At 49.3% G+C, this 20,886-nt stretch overlaps 1 protein-coding gene across 4 annotated transcripts in view; it reads right to left on the bottom strand.

Moving 5' to 3' along the window:
* GATAD2A (GATA zinc finger domain containing 2A) overlaps window positions 1–20,886 on the bottom strand; it is a 106,181-nt gene that overhangs the window by 9,664 nt on the left and 75,631 nt on the right. For all 4 annotated transcript variants that reach the window (XM_059160631.1, XM_059160628.1, XM_059160629.1 and 1 more), the window contains 5 exons: window positions 5,075–5,207; window positions 4,815–4,946; window positions 2,557–2,646; window positions 1,779–1,910; window positions 1,139–1,306 (listed from right to left, as the gene is read on the bottom strand). In XM_059160631.1, coding sequence (XP_059016614.1) covers window positions 1,139–1,306; window positions 1,779–1,910; window positions 2,557–2,646; window positions 4,815–4,946; window positions 5,075–5,207 — 655 coding nt within the window. The remainder of the gene's footprint in view (window positions 1–1,138; window positions 1,307–1,778; window positions 1,911–2,556; window positions 2,647–4,814; window positions 4,947–5,074; window positions 5,208–20,886) is intronic.

Genomic DNA, 20,886 nt, shown 5'->3' with positions numbered 1-20,886 from the left:
TTCACTCATCTCATGTGTTCTCATTGGTGTTATGGTGGAGAACAGCTTTTGGACCAACCTCTGTCCTGCCTCTTCCCCCACTCCTAATCTTCGGTGCTCCTGTACTACTTTCTCGTCTTCATCTGAACCCCAGGGCCAATGCTCCATTGTCTCCTTCCTTTAGTTCACCCAGCCCTCAACCCTGTCAGGTGCTTTCCCCAAAACCCAGAGCTGATCACACTAGTGCCCTTAATTTTGTGGGGCTGAGGACCCTTCTGAAAATCTAAGGAAAGCAGCATACACCAACCCCATGAAAATACACACACCTGACAACTTGCACACAACACATCATAGGGCTCAGGGAGCCCAGAATGGTTTCCCAGGGCCCCCGCCCTCACAGAGGGTCTCAAGAGCTGAACAAGTTTCCCAACACAGAGGACACCAGCCATCAAAGCAGCTCAGCCTGGTCTGACATTAGAGAAGACGGAGATGCTGCTCAGAATCCTGCTGGTCAGGCTCTTATCTGAGGGAGGCAGACAAAGATGCACCATGCCAGAGGAGGAAGAGAAGCTAATACAGCCATCAGCAAAAGCCTCTACAGACCCAATAATTTTCTCTGTCAATAAAGCTCTTGCTTCTAGCCTGCCCACCCACCCTGGTCCCATCTTCCTGGCATTACTTTGTGGGAACAGACCCACCCCATCTCAGAGGCTCTGTACAGAGGTGAAAGGACTCGTGGCTAAGAATAGATGTGCTGGTGCTGTGAGGACATTTGCAGACATGCTCCCCTCATGTACTCATGCAGACAGAGAGGAGGGCAAGGAAGGCTCTGGTGCCACTCCACCCCTCTCACCCCCCGCCCCCAAGTCCCAGCCATGTCTAGGCCCATCAGATGCTTTACCTGGCCTCATCCATCCCCCAAAACATCTTGGCTCTCCCCCTCTCAGGACCTATCCAACTCAGCTAGACTATAGTTCTTAACTCAGGAGGAGCTCCAGTCCAAACCCCCATGGGGCACCCAAGGCCTTGCCTGACTCCTGAGGGAGCAGGCAGCTCACACACCATACCACTCTGGAGACCGGACTATGCCGCAGGACCAGGGGCCCTTGATGTCTGTGTGTGCGGGGGTTGGGTTAGGTTAGCTCAGCACAGTCCTCACCTGTGGGATGTTGACAAGCAGACTGGTATTGGGGACATTGGCGACACGGATGAGACCCTGCTGGATGATCCTCTGTCCCTGAATTTGCACACTGGGCACAGATGCCCGGGGGGCCAAGAGGAGTGGCGGCGGCCCCGTGCTGGAATGTTGTCTGATGTTGTGGATTTGCTGTGGGGTGGGACAGAGGATAAGATGATGAAAGGGATGGGGCGCCTGGGTGGCTCAGCTGGTTAAGCGTCCAACTCCTGATTTTGGCTCAGGTGATGATCTCAGGGTTGTGAGACTGAGCCCCACATCGAGTTTTACAGTGAGCATAGAGGCTGCTTAGGATTCGCTCTCTCCCTCTCCATCTACCCCCTACCCTCCATGCACTCTCCCCAAAAAACCAAAAAACCACACCTTTTTAAGGCTGAATAACATTCCATTGTATGGATATTTCCCCATTCTCTTCCCCCCCTTAAAAAATAATAATAAAAAATAAAATTAAATAAACAAAAAGATGGTGAGAAGATCAATGAAGGGAGGGAAGGGTTGGACCCCGTAATCCCCAAGCTGATGACCAGGAAGGACTGTTCTCATGAGGGAACTGGCTGGAGTAGCCTGTACACATTTTTACACCACACAAGCATACCCTGCTCACCTGAGCCCCCCTGACAAGTGGGGGCATGACGACCTGTGAGCTCGCCTGTGGCCCCAGCTTCGAGGACACCTGCTGCCCACCGCGGACCAGGGGTGGTGGGATGACACTGCCAGGCATTCTTGTTGAAGAGGTCTGTCAACAGCACCAAACCCCAGATTTTACACTTTTTTTTTTTTTTTTTTTAAAAAAACAAACAGGTTTGCTGTTTGTAAAAGTACATATTTGTTTAAAAGGGGGAGGAAGGACACTAAAATGCCTATTTATTCTAAACACAAAAGAAGAAGGAACATGGATTACGACAACAGCCATGCAGACTGGCTTCACTCAGGAGTGAACTGCACCAACAAGGTAGTACATTTTCACCCACATGACCCCTACAACAGCAGAAGTCCAGCTAACCTGGGCTGGGTGTCACTTTCTTGCTGGTCTGAATTGGGGGCACAGGACTGTTGAGGGAAGGCAGGCCCCTGCTCCGACCTCAGTCTTGTGTCTGGGAGTGGGAGCCCTGCCCATCTCACCCTGTGGGCAGGAGGCCCTGCTAGGTCCCACAAACTTGGAACTGTTGAAACAAAAGCAACTTGGTCTGCCTAAATCTTGGTTCTCTAATTTTACTAGGAGCAGTCATAGGAGGAGCCCTCTCAGCAGTGGCATGATTTGTTTGTGATGTCAAAAGTGGCCTACGTTTGGGCCTCACTCCAAAGGAATCATAAGGAATGGGCAGCCTTTCACAGGAACTGGATCAGGACTGCTCAGGAGACTAAGCAGAGGGAATACTGACCTGAAGGGATGGCTTGCCAGAAGGAATGTTCTGGGTGCCCCGCACAAGCGGGGGAGGGGTGGTCACGGCACTCCCAGCAGAGCCTGTGGGCTGTAAGAGCAGACATGCGAGAGATAAGGGGGTCATCAGCCCCATTCCCTTACATACAATCCAGAGGGAGAAAGACTGGTTTTCTTCCTCTTCCAAAGCCATCAAGCTCTAAGGTTCTATGCTTCCAGTGTAGTCTATAGTGTAGTCTCCAGCTAAAGTCTGTAGCAGGAATTGACACACCTGAAATGGGCAGAGGAGGGGGCGCCTGGGTGGCTCAGTTGATTAAGCGACTACCTTCGGCTCGGGTCATGATCCTGGAGTCCCACATCAGGCTCCCTGCTCTGCAGGGAGTCAGCTTCTCCCACTGACCTCACTCCTCTCATGCTCTCTCTCGAATAAATAAATAAATAATCTTGAAATGGGCAGAGGAGAGATTTTCCAGCACCCCTCCCTCCTGGGAATGCTTGACATCACTCTGTGGTTTAAGAGCAGGTTTTGCCTTCTGGGGGATGTGAAGGACTTGTGGTGACGGCTAAGGCAAATGATGCCAGACTTGAATAGATTAATCCCAACCTTGGTGAGAAAGCACCAAGTCCAAGCACTTCTTAAGGTAACAAATGCCATTGGGTAAGGGACAAGGACAGTGTGTCCTGGGCAGTAAGGGCTGACAGAGTATATAGAACACAAGTCCCCTTAAGGAAGCAGGATAGGAGGATACTCACTTAAGGCTCTGCTTGAGCTCCCACTTGAACACAGTAAGTGGATAAAGGCCAGTGGGCAGAGCCTGCCAATTATTTGTTTCCTTCCCAATTGTTTAAGACTCAGAGGAGTGAACCAAGTCTGTCCCTGTTCCTTATCTAGTGGAATATGTTACTTTAAGAAGTACTTGGTTGGGGCGCCTGGGTGGCTCAGTGGGTTAAAAGCCTCTGCCTTCGGCTCAGGTCATGATCCCAGGGTCCTGGGATCGAGCACCGTATCGGGCTCTCTGCTCAGCGGGGCGCCTGCTTATTCCCCTCTCTCTGCCTGCCTCTCTGCCTACTTGTGATCTCTGTCTGTCAAATAAATAAAATCTTAAAAAAAAAAAAAAAGTACCTGGTTTACTGAGATAGTGGTTAAAGTAAAAGGAAGGGTAGCTTTAAAAACCCCAACAACCAAAAAAGTAAACAGAAACAAACAAAAACAAAACAAACAAAACCAAATAAATAAATAAACAAACAAACCAACAAAACAAACCTAACCTTGGCCTACATGGTAATCTGCATTTAGAAGCAGCAAAAGAAGCCTCAGACACCAGGGGAGATGGCAGGAGGAGCCCTAGGACAGAGACTCTGGGGCCTGGGAAGCACTGTGGCATGCCCCTACAGCATGAGGGAATCAGTCCACAAAACCGTGGTAGCTCCTGATGGCCAGCATGGCCCACCTACAAGGTAGGAGGCCTCTCAAAATGCATTTGGGAAAGAGCTCTTAACCCAGAACTTCCAGCAGCTTCTAAGACATCTGTTCTCTGTTTTCTTTCTTTTTTTCTTTTTTTTTTTTTTTAAAGATTTTATTTATTTGACAGAGAGAGAGAGAAAAATCACAAGTAGGCAGAGAGGCAGGCAGAGAGAGGGGAGAAAGCAGGTTCCCTGGGGAGCAGAGAGCCCGACGCGGGGCTCGATCCCAGGACCCCGGGATCACGACCTGAGCCGAAGGCAGAGGCTTTAACCCACTGAGCCACCCAGGTGCCCCTGTTCTCTGTTTTCTTAACACTTCCCATTTATGAGGACTTTTACATACTCCTATCAAGAATATTCAAACCAGGGACACCTGGGTGGCTCAGTTGGTTAAGCGGCTGCCTTCGGCTCAGGTCATGACCCCAGCGTCCTGGGATCGAGTCCCACATCGGGCTCCTTGCTCCGCGGGGAGCCTGCTTCTCCCTCTGCCACTCTGTCTGCCTGTGCTCACTCTGTCTCTCTGACAAATAAATAAAATCTTAAAAAAAAAAAAAAAAAGAATATTCTAAACCAAAACGCACTGTAGTATCCTTATTCTACCTTCCTTTCCACAAAATATATAATCCAAATTTCCATTTTAGACCTTGACCCTTATGCCTTGAGGAAACTTGTTTGCCTGTGATCAGCTGCTCCTGGTTCCCGGTACTAAGGTGGGCCAAGGTAATGAGTCTGGGTTTTCATCCCATTTTAACTGGCTCCTGCTGACTCCTGAGAAGAGAACTGACACACACACACCTTCTGGGTGGTAGTTTCCTTTTGTATTTGACTCTGCCGCAACTTTTTTAATAAAACGAGTTTTGCTTCTTCTAATCTTAACTCTTCTTTCAGTTGCTTAATCATTCTTTCTCGTTCTTCAGGACTGCTTTTCTGCAAGGACAAAAGAACAAGGGTTTAAGGGGAGAGCCATAGCCAGGGAGCACAGGCCCCACCATCACCAACACCATTTGGGGATAATGTCAGGCAGGGTCACCCCCCAACACAGGGACAAGGCTCACCATGAGGGCCTCGGTGCTGGTCTCCTTCAAGGCCTCCTTTGTCAGCCCATTCACCCTTGGGCTTGCGGGCTGCTCATTGTCAGAGAGCACAATCACATCAGGAGAGGGGGCTCTCCTCTCAGACTTCATGTCACTGTGGAGCAGGGAAAGCAGACTGTTATCAGAGTGCCTGGACGCTCAGCCAGTACCGTTCCCCAGAGCCTGGCACCTATATACCACAGATGCCCAGACTCAGACACAGTCATAACAGGGAGGTGGAGAGCATGGCTGACCCACTCACTCTCCCCAGCCTCTCTCCTTGGGTGTCCGCCCTACCACACACCCATACTGACTTCTCTCTCGCACTATACTCACCACAAAGCACCCAAACTGAGAGCTAGGTTCCTAGCCAAGACTATTCTTATTGCCCACCTCTGTGTACCCAGGGCTGAGGACACCTGTGTTCAAGGGTGACGTGGTCATTTCGGAAAACACCGTAGCTCTCTTCTCTACCATGTGGTTCAGTTTCTGATAAAAATGCTCAGCCTGAGGGGCACCTGGCTGGCTCAGTCGGTTGGGTGACAATTCTTGATCTCAGTTCAGGTCGTGATCTCAGGGTGATGAGATTAAGCCCTGTGTAGGGCTCTGTGCTCAGCACAGAGTATGCTGGAGAGTCTCTCCCTCTGCCCCTCTCCCTGCTTGTGTGGGTGCACACATGCACATGCTCTCTTTCAAAAATAAATTTTAAAAATCTTAAAACAAAAACAAACCCAGGATCCTGGAGCTGAGGCAGGGTCGTTCTTGGCCTGTTGTCAGGGCTCCTGTGTGTTGATGTGACAGTGTGATGCTGAGCTTCCACTGTGTCTCTAACCGCATTCACAGGGTCCCAGAGACCATGCTGTGCACCCCCAACCAAGCAGCTGTTTGCTGAGGGCCCAATGTAAACTTTCCCTTAAGATCTGGCTTCCAGAGGCGCCTGGGTGGCTCAGTGGGTTAAGCCGCTGCCTTTGGCTCAGGTCATGATCTCAGGGTCCTGGGATCGAGTCCCGCATCGGGCTCTCTGCTCCGCAGGGAGCCTGCTTCCCTCTCTCTCTCTGCCTGCCTCTCCATCTATTTGTGATTTCTGTCAAATAAATAAATAAAATCTTAAAAAAAAAAAAAAAAAAAAAAGATCTGGCTTCCACTTTAGGATCCTTTTCATCAGTAGAAAAACCAGCAGAGGACCAAACAAACCCACTAGGTGGCACTGTGACCCAGTGAACAAACTCAATAAAGTTAACTGGGAGAAATAGCGCTAGTTGTCCCACTCCTCCCTCCTAGACTCCAGGAAAGCAGGGGCAGAGTTGTAGACGGAGAACTAGTTTTAACAGCCCACTGAATTGCGCCCTTTTTCATTCCTGGAATGAGGTCTGTCTTTACGGAAGGATGGGCACAGAGGACCAAATACAGGGGCATCTTTGCCCCTGGACCCTTCTCCCCAACCAGGGCTCTTCCATCCCTCCTAAAAGAGCCACACAGTGGCTACACCTCAATCCTTCTAACCTTGATTTGACTTAAACCAGTGAGGTTGTTGGCCGAAATCTCAAAAGACATCAGAGGAGTGGGAAAAAAGGTGCCATTTCAAAGTATACAGTCTCCTCACTGGGGTGATTAAACTATAGTCTCAAGTCCAGAAACCAGTTGGCTGTTTATCAAGTAACCCAGGACATAATATTCAGGCCTCACCAAACCAAAGACCAATGCAATCTTGGAACCACCACTCACTCTGTTTGTCTCCCTGCTGACTGCCCACTCTGCCCAAGGTCAACTTTCAAGGGAACCTCAGGGCTCTAATTCCATCCAGGTTCTCTAGATGCAGACAAAGATATTGAGGGGCAGTACAAGGCCCGAGCATAGGAGCTGTAGCCACTGGTCCCAGCCCAGGTGGGCTCCCAGGTGACTGCATGCAGACAGAGCAGTAGCCCAGGCAGAACCATGTCTAGAAACGCAGACTACAAGCATTTCCTGATCAAGAGTGCGCGGAGACGATGGTAATCACTTTTTGTCATTTTATTGAGGGCATGCACTTTTTCTGAAGGTTGAGAAGTCTAACAAAACTCAAATTGTCTGAGGGAAAAGGGCAGGATGAGGGACCAAGAACATCTGGAGGCTGAAGCTTCCTGAGATGGCCACTCCAACCACAGCACTCCCAGGTCTCATCTTGGCCTGAGAGTAATCAATAACTCATCCAAGCAATGACGTCACCCCACCTCCCATCAATGATCACTCAGCATCCCAGCAGCCAGCAGGGAGTGAACTTCCTGTATGCTAATCATCCACCAAAAAGTCATGTGACAAAGGCATTTCCCTCCTTGGTCATGTGACCCTTTAACTGCGCCTTCCAACATGAAAACCATGGCAACAGCCAGTTCTAACCAGTTTGTGACATGCAGCCTTCATTTTGAGAAGTGAGGTAGGGTTCAGGTGCTGTCAGAAAATGGAGGCACCCTGCTCACCCTGGGGCTGCCCAGCAGCACACACTTCCTATGTGGCACCAGTCCGTGAGGAACTGTTAGTGTATTACAGCAGCCAGGGCCACCTCTTCCTAACACAGAGAGGCCACCAGCCCCTCTAGTTGCCAACATGGAAAACTTTCCTAAGCTCAATTTTTAAAGTAAAGGTGCTTCAAAAGTCTTCTCAGTACTTTCACAGAGTTCTTTTAATTCAGGAGAAAGAATACCCCCCTTTGACACAGGCTAAAAATTAGTTTGGGTGTTTTTGTTTTTTTTTTAATTGTTCTAAATTGTAAAACCATTTAGGCGGAAGAACAAAAGCAGAGGAAATCTAGCCCAACATGCTAGGAGAATAGCACTGTGGCCAGATACACTGCTTTCCTGCTTCAGTCCATGGTGGGCATGTGGGTATCAAGTTTATTTAGAAGCTACACAATTTCAGGGCAAATCCAATAAGCCCATCCTGCCCATCTTGGGAACTCTTGTGTAAAATATTATGATCAAAAGAGATTTTATGTGACCTATGAAAATCTCTGGAAGCAGAACATGCTATCATCAACAAAAACAATCTCATCACCTCCTCCCCTGTATGCCAGCCTTGGCTAAACCAACACAAAATTCTGTTACCTGCTTGGAACTTTCATCAAGTTTCATAGAAGAAAGGAAGAGCTTATATAAACTTAACTAAATGACAGATCCCATGTCCACAGCACCAGGCTACCATCCCAACTGCTCACCAAGCAGCAGTTTGTGTGAAGTTAAAATTTAGCGCCCTCTCAGTCCATTCCAGCGGAAATGGCCTCAACAAGAGAACACAGAAACTGTTCTTGGCAGCTCTGACCTTTGCTGTTCTCTGAAAGGGCTTGCCTGATGTATGGGAAAGGGACACTTCGTCCACACTTGTTCATTCATTCACTTACTCACTCACTCACTCACTCACTCATTTTTATCTGCTGAAAACCCACTAAGAAAGCAGATGCTGTGCCAAGCAATAGGGATACAACCCTGGATAAAAGGCCGTTCTGTTCTCAGGATCCTTCAGGAGGGTCAGACCCCCAAACCAGGAGAGGAGGGGCAAGTAAAGGCATATCCACAGGTGGGAATGGACCACCACTTGCCTTGGTTCACTGAACAGCAGGGAAAGCTTCAATGGAGCGCGAAGAAATACAGCATCCTGCTACCCCAAAGACCTGTTCCATCAAAGACTGCATTCCAGAAGATCTCCAAGATTTTCTTTTTTTTTTAAAAGATTTTATTTATTTACTAGAGAAGGAGTACAAGCAGTGGGGAGGGGCAGAGGGAAAAGCAGATTCTCCCCTGAACAGGAAGCCCGAGATGGGATCTAATCCCAGGATCCTGAGATCATGACCTGAGTGCAAGGCAGACACTCAAACAACTGAGCCACCCAGGCGCCCCCCAAAAACGATTTTTAAGTCACAAAAGTTTTTGTTATTTTCTTACACAAGATTCTTGCACACGCTAGGGAAGCTAAAGAGGACTATAGGTCCAATGAGGCCTCAGGACACAAATTCCACCTCAGGGCCAGCCTGAGGAGACAGGTATGACCCGCCACAACGGTCCATCTTCCCATTATCTTTTGGGCCTGGGTATGGGGGGAGACACAGGTAACTACTTACTAGCAGTGTTTAAGGGTGGGGTAGGGGGCACTGCTAGATCTAGCACCTGCCTCACCCACTCTTGCAAACACTCGCCTCCCTCAGTGTGTTCCTCCACTGGAGCCCATTCACACGTCCCAGGTCAAACGTATCAACTGGCTTTTCCAGGAGCCCCTGTACCTCAGGTTCCTACCCTACCCACAGATATATCCTGCCTGGGTTCCTCTGCCTTCACTATGGGTCCCTCCTTGGAATGTCCCTCTACCACACTCCTGAGGCTCCCATGTGAGCCCCATCTGACACTTTAAGACACAACTTTAAAACGATGTCCCCTTAGAAAGGCCCTTGCTGGCCCAGTCCTTCAACACGCTGGCCCTGGGAGCATGATCAGCACTCCCCCAGTGCACTCATGGGGAATACCCCCCACAGCACGCATGCCTGAGGAAGCCTTCTTAGCTATGCCCAGTACTGTCCATCATGGGGTGGGGAGTTCAGGGCGGAATTCTGGGGTTCCACTGAAAGATAGCACAGACCTGAGCAGAGGCTTCCCTGTCAACACCAGCTTATTCACCTTCACTCCAGCAAACTAGTCCAAGGAAAGTACCTTCAACTTTCTACTGGATCAAACCACAACCCCATAGCCTCCCAGTGTGACGGTGTCATTGCCTGTTTGTTAGGCAGGTTCCCCCACTCAAGATGGGGCTGCAGGCCGTCAAAGGCATAGGAGCCTGGGCCCCAGACACTAAGGCTTCCAATGAGGGCCAGGATATTCCCAGGGTGACCCAATAAGCAACGGACAAGAGGGGTCCAGCCCTGATGTGGCACCACAGTCCCAGGAAAGGGGGTGATACCCCCCATGTCCCCAGAGCCAGAGCGGCAGGAATTTTCCCCTTGTGCCACACTGGCTGAGAGTGGAGGAAAGGTCACAGGGCCTTCTCCAAAGCCTGTGGCTACACTCACAAAAGCTCACTTAAGTAGGCACTATGAACCAAGCCTGGCACTGGGGGCTTCCCTGGCAAAGCCATCTGAATTTCACTTAGTTCTGTCTCTTGTAAGTGAAGAGCCCATGGCAGGATATTTCCCTCTTCGTGCCTCCTACACCAGGACAGCAATTCCTGCCCTGCTGCCCCTCAGGATTGCTGGTGAGTGCAACTGCAGCTCTGAGGAGGCCTGGGCACACTAGGAGACCATCAGGGAGTTCAGGCCCCAGTCTTTCCTAAAACGGTAAAGAGCTGCTTGCCATGAATGCAAGCTTGGCACAGAGCAGACAACTGGCCATTGCAGGTTAATACTTATATATTCTCAAACCCAGGAAGGCAGGAATTTATCTGTTTCATGAACTGCTCTGTCACAGCAGATGAAGCAGGGTCTGGCACGGTGGGTGCTCAGGCAACAAGGCTAGTGGACGTACCCACCTCTTCCTCTTCCTTAGCTCCTGGTTCCAGGATGGGGTCTGTGAGCTCATGAGGAATCCAGTGATGCCTGTAGAGACTGATCACTTTGCACATGCAGTCAGCTTTTCCCACATGCACTGATGCCATGTTGCTAAAGGATGTGCAAATTCACTTAAAAGGGTTTCTGAAGGGAACCTGGGTGGTTCAGTCAGTTAAGTGCCTGACTCTTGATTTCACCTCAGGTCATGATTTCAGGATCAGGAGGACCCCACCCCTCTGCCACATTGGGCTTTATACAGAGTGTGGGATCTGCTTAAAATTCTCTCTCTCCCTCTGCCCCCCCTCTGCCTACCGCTTACTTGGGTACACCCTCTCTTAAAAAAGGGATTTCTAGGGGCGCCTGGGTGGCTCAGTGGGTTAAAGCCTCTGCCTTCAGCTCAGGTCATGATCCCAGGGTCCTGGGATTGAGCCCCGCATTGGGCTCTCTGCTCAGCAGGGAGCCTGCTTGCCCCCGTCTCTGCCTGCCTCTCTGCCTACTTGTGATCTCTGTCAAATTAAAAAAAAAAAGTTTAAAAAAGAAAGGGGGGGTGGATTTCTACATTCTGTGTCATTACGTCTGTCTTTTTAAGGAATAGGTCTTGGAAGTACAACTTCTAACCTGTGAGTCAAGACTTTGGTGGATGTTAAGGAGCCTTAATATAGTCCACAAAATCATGTACAGAAGACCACCACGCCACACCTTGATGAGATGACCCATACCTCTCCACGTTCACACATCCATTCAGTCCTGTCCCCAGAAACTGGGCTGGTTTTGTGGCTCACTCTGTGAACTACAGGAATGCAGAGGAAGCGATGCTACAAGCTTCTGAGGCAAGGTCACAGAAGGCTTGCAGTTTCCACTTGGGCCCTGAGAATGCATGCTCTGGTGGGGTCTCACACTGTGCTGAGGATGTCAAGTTAGCCGTATGGAAAGAGGGTCACAGATACACAGAGGTGGGCCTAACATCCTACACGAGTGACAAAGCCACTGGGGACATCCAACCTGGCTGAAAAAGGACTTCAAGGATCAGAGTCCAAGAAGTAATGCCCACCTAGGACCATCTGACCTGAAGACAGGACAAGGCTACACCAATACATCATCACTTTAAGGATTTTATTTATTCATTCATTTGACAGACAGAGATCATAAGTAGGCAGAGAGGCAGGCAGAGAGATAGAGGAGGAAGCAGGTTTCCTGCTGAGCAAAGAACCCGATGCGGGGCTCAATCCCAGCACCCTGAGACCATGACCCAAGCCGAAGGCAGAGGCTTTAGCCCACTGAGCCACCCAGGCGCCCCAATACATCATCACTTTAAACCACTAAGCTAACAAAGCTGACAGCCCAGCTCTGCCCCCAGGGAACTAGCCCACATCACTGTAACTCCGTATCCTCAGACTGTGCCCAGCAAGGAGACTCACTCTAGAAATTACCCTGGGACAAAGCAGGGAGAAACAATGTGGGAAAGAAACAGTTTACCCAAGCAACAACCCCTGCTGAACCTTGAAGCCCCCCAAAAGGACCAGCAGTTCTCTGTGCATGAGGGATGGCCACAGCAAATGCAGACTTGAGAGGATATAGCAGCACAGCTCCAGAAAGGCCCGAGACCAGAGCTGCTCAACAAAGAAAGGAAGTGAAGAGAGGGTCCCACAGGAGAGGAGGGGGCCATCTGTGTGTCTGGGAGCCACCACAGCCTCAAGCATTACACTGAGTGGTGTGAATCAAAGCCAGAAAGCAATTCCGCATGCTTTTAATCTAATGAGTATTGCCATTCCAGAAACACTTCTAGAAAAGTCCTACAAGAGAGAAAGATGGTTACCTCAACTTCCCAGTTAGTTTTACCACCTGGGGACATCTCACTGGCCCCTGCACATACCTCTGGGATCTTTCATGGCCATCTGGACATGGGAGCTTCTCACCAGGACCCCTCACCAGCCCTCTCCTTTCCCAAGGGGAGCCACTCACCGAGACACTTGGTGTGATCAGAAAGGGAGCTCTGCTGCACACAGACACAGGCTGTGCCCTAAAGCTGAAGACATGCCTGCCTCAGAAGATGGTAGGCACTGATGGGTGCCTGGTCCCCTTCCCAGACCCCCAGGGCCCTGCAGCCCACCTGCTTCCTGCCTGCCTCAGCCCCTCTTCAACTCCCTGGACTCCCTTCTTGGCATCCATTACCACTTCTCCCAGCCCTGTAACTTGACACTCTGTTGGCTGGGATGTCAAGAGAAAAGCCCAGAGCCTGCTTTGTAAGGGCTGGGAAGTCAGAATACATTTTGCTTCTTGGCCACAGAGGCCATGGAGGTGAGTAGCTGGGGATGAGATTTCTGAAACCTAGCCATCATTCTTCCTGGAGACTTCAGGTCTAACTATAGCTCTGGGATCCGTTATGGTGCACCCTGCCACAGCTACTGCTAAACATTTCAGAAGAAAGAAAAGGCGCTCCTGTGGCCAGGCTCTGGTCCTGAGACCCCATCCCCCCTCCAGGGCCCCTAGCACAAAGGAGGGCAGTCCCGAGGCACATGGCCAAAGCAGAGTGCTGTGCTGTCAGCAAGGCCAGGAAGCAGTCAGACTGTTCTGCTGGGGCTCCTTCTAGGAACACAGGAGCCCCCTGAAGTCACAGCCTGGCCAGGGAGGCCCAGAGGACTTCAATCCAACTGGAACAACAGGGGCCAGTTTCAGGAGGGTGCAAGGTCACCCAGGGCTGTAGAGACAAGGTGAGGATGGGTAAAATAGAGCACTCTTCTAGGTCAGAGAAATTAGCTGTGACCCACATAAAGGCCCCAACACCAAATGGCAACGGGGCAACCTTTAGGGCCAGTATCCACCCAAGGAGGTCACACCAGTTTAACATTGCCAGCAGGCAACATGTCCAGTAACACCAGAAAGGCTAAATCCCATTCAGTATGCTCTGCTCAGATATTTGGAAAGGAGCACTTGTTACAAATGACCACAGTCACAGAACTGAAAGGATGACCTATCTTGGATTTGGAAAAAATCACCCAAGACATTTGCAGACCCTTTACAAGGGCTATCTCTGTGCCAACCACCAAGGCACACACTTCTGTATAATCCTTTCAAATGCCTGATCGTCACTCTACAGGTGAGGAAACAGTCTGAAAGGCTTAACTTCTTGAGGTCACACACCTATGGCCTGCAGATAACCTGGGCTTGCACTAGGCCCAGTCTTCTATGGATGCTTGGCAATCCTGCCCAACTCTGGGACACCAAGGGCTGTCATGTGTACCCTGCACTGTACTGGGACCCATGCCCCCACCATGGGTCAGATCAGCTAGGTGCCTGTGACCTACAAAGGGTTCAATGGCACCCTAGAAAAAGCAGTTTGAGGGTGAGAGAGAATGTGCTCATATTACTGTCAACTCTGACACTCTTAACTCAGATTATCAACTACCATTTTTGGAGTAGATTAAAGAGGAAAGTATTTTTACTTATTCTTGGGATCCTGGACAGCCAGCAGCATCCACATGCCAAGTCCCTGAGTTGAGAAAGAGATGACAGTGTGAAAACATGGATGTGATCCTTGAACTTGACTGGGAAACAACCCTTGCTTCATATAGACTGCCACCTGCCCAAGAAAGCTTGATGGGGTTTCAGCACCCTGGAATCCAGACTCCTAAAGGGGCCAGGGCCTGGGAGAGTAAAAGAAAAAGGAGCATGGGACTCCAAATGTCATAGCACCAAAGCTAGTCATTCCTCCTTTGTCTCATCACCATACCCACACGCCAGACCAACCTTCGAACACAAAGAGAATCCAGAAGCACTCTGCAGCATGAAGGGACTCCCTACATCGCAAGAACCCAAACACAACTCATGGGATGCCAGCTACCTCACCAACTCACAGAAAAAGAAAATCACCTGTGTGCAGATGAAAACTACACACCAGAAACAAATATTGTTTTCCAACTTGCAACAACTACAAACTTCCGTGACAAATGCAAAGTGTTTGGTTTGTCTGAAAATTTACTGCCCCTTTGAAAAATCTGTGTTTCAAACTGCTGGATCCTCCCCCACCATCCCCTGGCAAATCCCAACTTGCCCTCCCAGCATAGCTCCAGCATCCCCACCCCCACCAAATCTGCTCTGGCACTCTTAGTGCAGCAGGACCATGGGAGGCTAGTTCTATCTCTGCAGCTGTGAGGGCTCCACCGAGTCACCAGACCTCAATGAACCTCATCTGCAGAATGGGATTCCACTGACCTCCAAGGGATACTATAAAATGTAAAAGGCAAAAATTTGTGCACCTATGTCACAAATGACAGCTCTCCCCCTTCCCCCCATTTTCACTGAACATGATGTGCACAATCAGAACAGCCCCCATCACCTCTGCAGCTATAATTTAGCTCTGAATTGACTCATCTGGCCACCTGCTCTGCAGTCAGAGGTCCGTGGGGACAAGGTCTCACACCAAAGGCTTCTCTTCCTTCTATTGTCTGATTCCAGCGGGCCATTAACCACTGTTGCCTGAGATGGGAGCACACGGCCCTGATGGACGTCCTTGTCTCTGCCCACTCTAGACAGCCTCCTCCCAACCCATCTAAGCTCCTCTGCACTGCACTGGGCTCTGCCAGGTCACTGTTTTAATACTGAGACAACTGTCTTTTTCACCGAGTCAGAACAGAAGTACCAAACTGCCAGTACTCAGTGACACCATGCTGTAGGCAAAGCCCCAGATGAAGTAAAGCTATTAACTTTATTAAACTTCAGCCCTTGAAGCACATGTCTTTTTAATATTCTGTGACAAGATAAAACACTTCTCCTGTGTACCATAGCAGGACAGCCATCCAGAAGAAAAGTATGTAAGCATTCACAAGTCTTGAAGGAAGAACTCAAAGACACACTGAGGTTATTCAGACTTTGGTGCTGCACAGACATTTTCCCCAAAATGGTTAATGCAAAGCCCATTTCTTTGGAAACAATGACCAGTACTTGTTGTCAGTGATAAACTCCAAGCTTCCTAACAAACAAAATATAAAACTTTGGAAAACTTGTGTTTGACCCAAGAAGTCAGACATTAACTAATCTGATTTAGTCATATTGAATAATGCAGTGTGTCAGTATTTCAAAGGTAACTCTATAAACTACTATTTTCTATGTTCAAAGGCATTACAAACTCAAACCTGAGTAAAAGATCATCCTGGGGGTGAAGACACAAATTACCCTGGCAGAAGAATCCCAAATAATTTGTGTAGCTACTTTGTTCTTGAGGAGGGGGAGTGTGGGCTACATGTGGTGACTTCCTTCCCAGGAGTCCAGCATAGAAAGAGGCAGAAAGAGTGACTTTACAGTGGAGACATCTGACAGAGGCCACCCCACCCAGGTGATTAAGGTCAACATCACTGTGAGAGGTCAAACTGATGGCATGTGCTGTGGATATGGTGTGGTAAGAAGGGTACTTTACATCTGTGGTCCTTCTCAAACCCATTGCCCCAGGCCAACCATGAAAAAACTCCAAAAAAATCACAACTAAGGGATTTCCCACAACACACCCGACCTGTTCTTTTCAAAACTGCTGAGGTCACCAAAAACAAGAAAGTCCAAGAAACCGTCTCAGTCCCGAGGCGTCTAAGGAGATATGATGACTATATCCAGAACAGAATTAATATATACTTTCAGGGGCGCCTGGGTGGCTCAGTGTGTTAAGCCTCTGCCTTCGGCTCAGGTTATGATCTTTCGGTCCTGGGATCCAGCCCCGCATCGGGCTCTCTGCTTGGCGGGGAGCCTGCTTCCTCCTCTCTGTCTGCCTCTCTGCCTACTTGTGATCTCTAGCAAATAAATAAATAAATAAAATCTTAAAAAAAAAAAAATACTTTCAAATTTCTAACACAGCAAATAAACAACAGATATTTTTCATGTAGCCATGATGGAAAAGGGGTTACACCAACACTTTCAGCAAAGGGTTTCCTATGGCAAGTGCCATTCTGAGCAAAGGCTCCTGAATGGAGTTCTTCTGACATGTCATGGCCCACATGGCTTTCCCTTGCTGCGAAAGTTGTGTTTTGAAAAGTGAGACAATTTCAAAGGACTCACCCCATAGATACCCTATAATTTATTCAATTATAAGTCAACAGAAGTCGGGGACCCTGTTCCTGTGGCCTTAAAAGCGGCAACTGGGCAGGCTCTGCAGTTACCCAATTCACAGAGAATATGGCACCACTCAGGGCAGCCTAGATACCCTGCATCTGCAGATGGGGAGGCCAAGCACAGACTTCCCTCAAAGTCAGCTGGGCGCTCCAGACTCCCAATGCCAGGACACTATCCTGTCTATCTCACATCCCATTCCCCCCCATACCTCCATTGTCCAGACAAAGGCATCTCTCCCTCCTCCCAACATGTCCACCTCCACCCTCATGTTCAGGTGTCCCACAAGCTTCTGGGCTCCACCCAGGACAGAGCATCAGCTCTCTCCTCTCCAGAGGATGCCCACGGCCTGCCTTCCCTACCTGTTCCAGACGGTGCTTATGGCCCTGCTCCAACCACCACCACTGTGGGCCTTCTCAGACTCTCTCACCAAACCCAATGTCTCCAGGGACCTGGTGCCCCTGAGCACCCCAATTTCTGAACTGTGAGCTCCCTAAAATATGCTACCCATATCACTCCCACACTGCCCATGGACACTGCAAGTCCTCTTGAAGGAAGGCAATGCTGTGTGCCTGGACTGGTTGTTTTCTTTAGAGTGTGGTTGTGTTAAAGTTGCTTCCGAAAGCTACCAAGGCCCTGCACTGAGGAATTCTGCATGTCACCAGCTCTCAGTCATACTAAGACTGAAACAAAGTTTTTCAAACTGGTTATTTACATCCCAACTATTTTTAAGATTTAAGCTCTAAAAATAAGCAGTCTTAGGGGGCTTGGGACCCAGGGAAGAGGATTAGTAATGTCTGGTATGTCTCCCATCTCCACCCATCAGACACTTCCCACCTTCTCTCCCACCCCACTCCCAGGCGGGCCCCTCCTCATTGATATCTAGGCTGCTTTGCCATAAGGAACTCTGCCATAAGCGTCTGTGAAGGCAACTGACCCTGCTGTCACCACCTGCCTTCCACAGGGCTCTGTGGCCATTTACCTGCCCTCTTCTTTCTCATTCTTGGACATCCTTAAGTCCCAACGGCTTTTCCTCTCACTGTGACAAACCTTACTAGACCATGCTGGGAGCTTCTGAGGCTTAAGAACGACCAACCCGATTTCAGAGCAGACAATGAACTTCACCAGGGTGGAGTAAATGGTCCCAAGCCACATGGGGATGTGAGTGGAATCAGGTTGCTGGACACCAATTTTCTTTCTCCACCACCTGCTACTCCCCTAAGACTCACAAATTATAATTCACATGGTCATTCCTCTGACAGAAAAAAAACAAAAAACCCCAAACAAACAAACAAAAAAACACCTTGGAAATCTCCTGCCATTAAGCCATCTCTCCTTTTTCTTCAGGGCACTTCTGCTGAGAAAAGTCTTCTCAAGGTCTGACTTCCGCTAACCCTCCCCTCCCCCCGGGAATCACACAGCAGCCCCCCTTCATCCTGGTGTTTCACCAGGGTAGGTGGCCACAAGGGACATGATGGGATCCCCCAGGCCAGTGTGCTTGCCATCCCCCACCTTTCAGGTTTGTTACGGTTCTGGTACACACACTGTTTTCAATACAGCAGAGAAATGGCTGCAAAACATAAAGCAAAGTACATGAAAGCAGCTTTAGAGCCCTCACAGACTTCACAAGTAAAACATTTATTAAAGGACCTGCTACAGCACCCAAGACACCAGTTGTAAGATGAAGAGTCTGTCATCATGTGACAAACAAAGCACTAGCAGGAAGATGTACTGAAGAGCTATCAGAAACTTCAACTGCAGATTTAGGCCAAATAATTTCAAAGAAAATGATCTGCGTAATCTATAAATCTGCTTAATTCACATGTGTGTGAAGAGTTCATGACTGCTAAAGGATGAGTGTTTACAGGTGCTTACCTCACCGACTGTACACAGCCGTCTTCTGGTTCCTGTCAGGGCAACCACATCCCCAAGAAGGCAGGCACTACCCAGTGAGAAAGAGACAGACAGCCCCTTCATGACCAGAGGAAGATGTTATAAAGGCAATGGGCAGGTGGCTTCTCACCTGTTATCAGGCTGGCTTACACTAGGCCCCATGTGAGCTGGGTCTCTCTGGGAGTTAGAAAGAGGACACCCAGAGTCTGTCACTCTGATAGGCCTGCATTACCTAATGATTCTTAGAAGTACAGGTGAACCCCTCAAATTTCAATTTCAAACCTGGGATAAAGATACAGCTCAGAATAAAGGCAGGTGGACAGAAAGACAGGCTTGGGATGAGGAGCCTACAAGGAAGGGATAAAGCAGAGAATAACAAAAGAGAGGCTACAGCTAAGGCAGGGAAGGAAGCATGTAACCAGGAACAGATTTCTGAAGGAACATACCTCTTGGATCCCATGCGCTAAACATGCTAAGAAAAGCAAGCAGGCCATGGAGATTTCTAGTTGGAGCTGATGGAGCTGCTCCCTGAGACTGCCCAGCTTCTCCTGGAAGTCACCGAGCAGTAAAGACAGAGAATTAGCAAGAGAAAGCAACAGCCAGGCCACAACAGGTGCTGGAGGGGGGCGGGGCTCCAGAGAGCCTTCCACAAGAGTGCAGGAGCCCCCAGAATCAGGCAAGTGGTCATACAGAAGGAAATAGGCTGCCATCTGAGACTTCCAAAGCTCTCACACATAAAGAGGGGGTGCATGAGTGGGGGCATCCAATCCTTGTGAGGGAGATGTCAGAGAGCCAGGGTGAGAGTCAAAACTGCACCTACCCAGGCTGTGCAAGAACCCAAGCCATCACATCCACAGCTGTGTCACATTCACCAAACTCACTCAAGAACACACATTCCAGGGACGCCTGGGTGGCTCAGTTGGTTAAGTAGCTGCCTTCGGCTCAGGTCATGATCCCAGCATCCTGGTATCGAGTCCCATATCGGGCTCCTTGTTCGGCGGGGAGCCTGCTTCTCCCTCTGCCTCTGCCTGCCATTCTGTCTGCCTGTGCTCCCTCTCTCTCCCTCTCTCTCTCTCTGATGAATAAATAAAATCTAAAAAAAAAAAAAAAAGAAAGAAAGAAAGAAAGAAAAAAACATACATTCCAGCAGACAGCTGGTCAGGACAGGCACAGCTGTGATGGAGCATGGTCCTGAGAACAGAGTAGGTGGGGCTGAGGTCAGTACATAGCTGGTGAGCACTCTGTTTCCATCCCCCTTCTATCACCATGGGAAAGAGGTAACAGTCACACTAGCATGCCAGAGCATGCCAGGACCTGGACCCAGACCCCTCTGTAGACCCCATGGCTAAATTTGTAAAGGATGACACCAAACTGAGAATAAAGCAGCTGAACCCCCATACCCATGAGTAAAACAGTCTGGACACTGCCGGGGTGGGGGTAGCAGTTTCTCTGAAATAATTCAACATGCACGTACTCTGTGACCCTAATTCAAACCCTAAGTATTAAGCAGATAAATGAAGGATTGATGGCCCTGCAAAGACCTGCTGGAATGATGACAGGAGCCACACTCACACCAGTCCCAAAATGCAGACTGCCCGGTGTCTATGGTCAGGTGGGTGGATACAGCGTGCATACCCGCACACGAGAAAATCAGCAAAATGCTCCATACAACAGGGATGAGTCCCAAAGCACATGGAGAGAAGCCAGAGCCCACTGAGCTCATGCATGATTCCATTTCTAGAATCCATTTCTGAGAGGAGGCACGATTATGAGAGGATGAGAGAGTATATCCCATCAAGGAGGACAGGAAATGTTTAAATGGCTACTTTTATGGTGACTACTAGGTTCTGTATCCTCCTAAGGCTTTGGACTACATAGGTGAAAAATACACTCGGAGAGGCTCTCTGCACTTTATCTCCTCACAGGGCAGGCAACTCCAGTTTTTATTCTTCCTCTCCCAAAAGGCTGCTTGTAAACAGCATCTGCTAGACAAGAACTCAACCTGTCACCTAGGGAGTCCTGTTGGGTGAGTGAAGGGATGCAGCCCTCTACCTGCAGGCCCCATTTCTATGCAGAACAGAACAAGGCCGTCCATATAAACCCATATTATAGACAACAGGCAGCTGCAACATGTTACTTTCAGATTCATTTTTGGTTTTAGGAGAACACAGGCGTTGACATGAATGTGGGTGATGTGCCCGCACACAATACACCACTGCAGGACAACCAAGCCCCGGTGATGTCTCTGGACACAGAAGGTGTGCCTCATTTCTTTTTTTTCCCTCTTTTTTGGTGACTAGTTTCT

Source organism: Mustela lutreola, chromosome 2, assembly GCF_030435805.1.
Source record: "Mustela lutreola isolate mMusLut2 chromosome 2, mMusLut2.pri, whole genome shotgun sequence".
NCBI lineage: Eukaryota > Metazoa > Chordata > Mammalia > Carnivora > Mustelidae > Mustela > Mustela lutreola.
The sequence above is the reverse complement of the archived record's forward strand: the minus strand, read 5'-3'. Positions and strand labels throughout refer to the sequence as shown.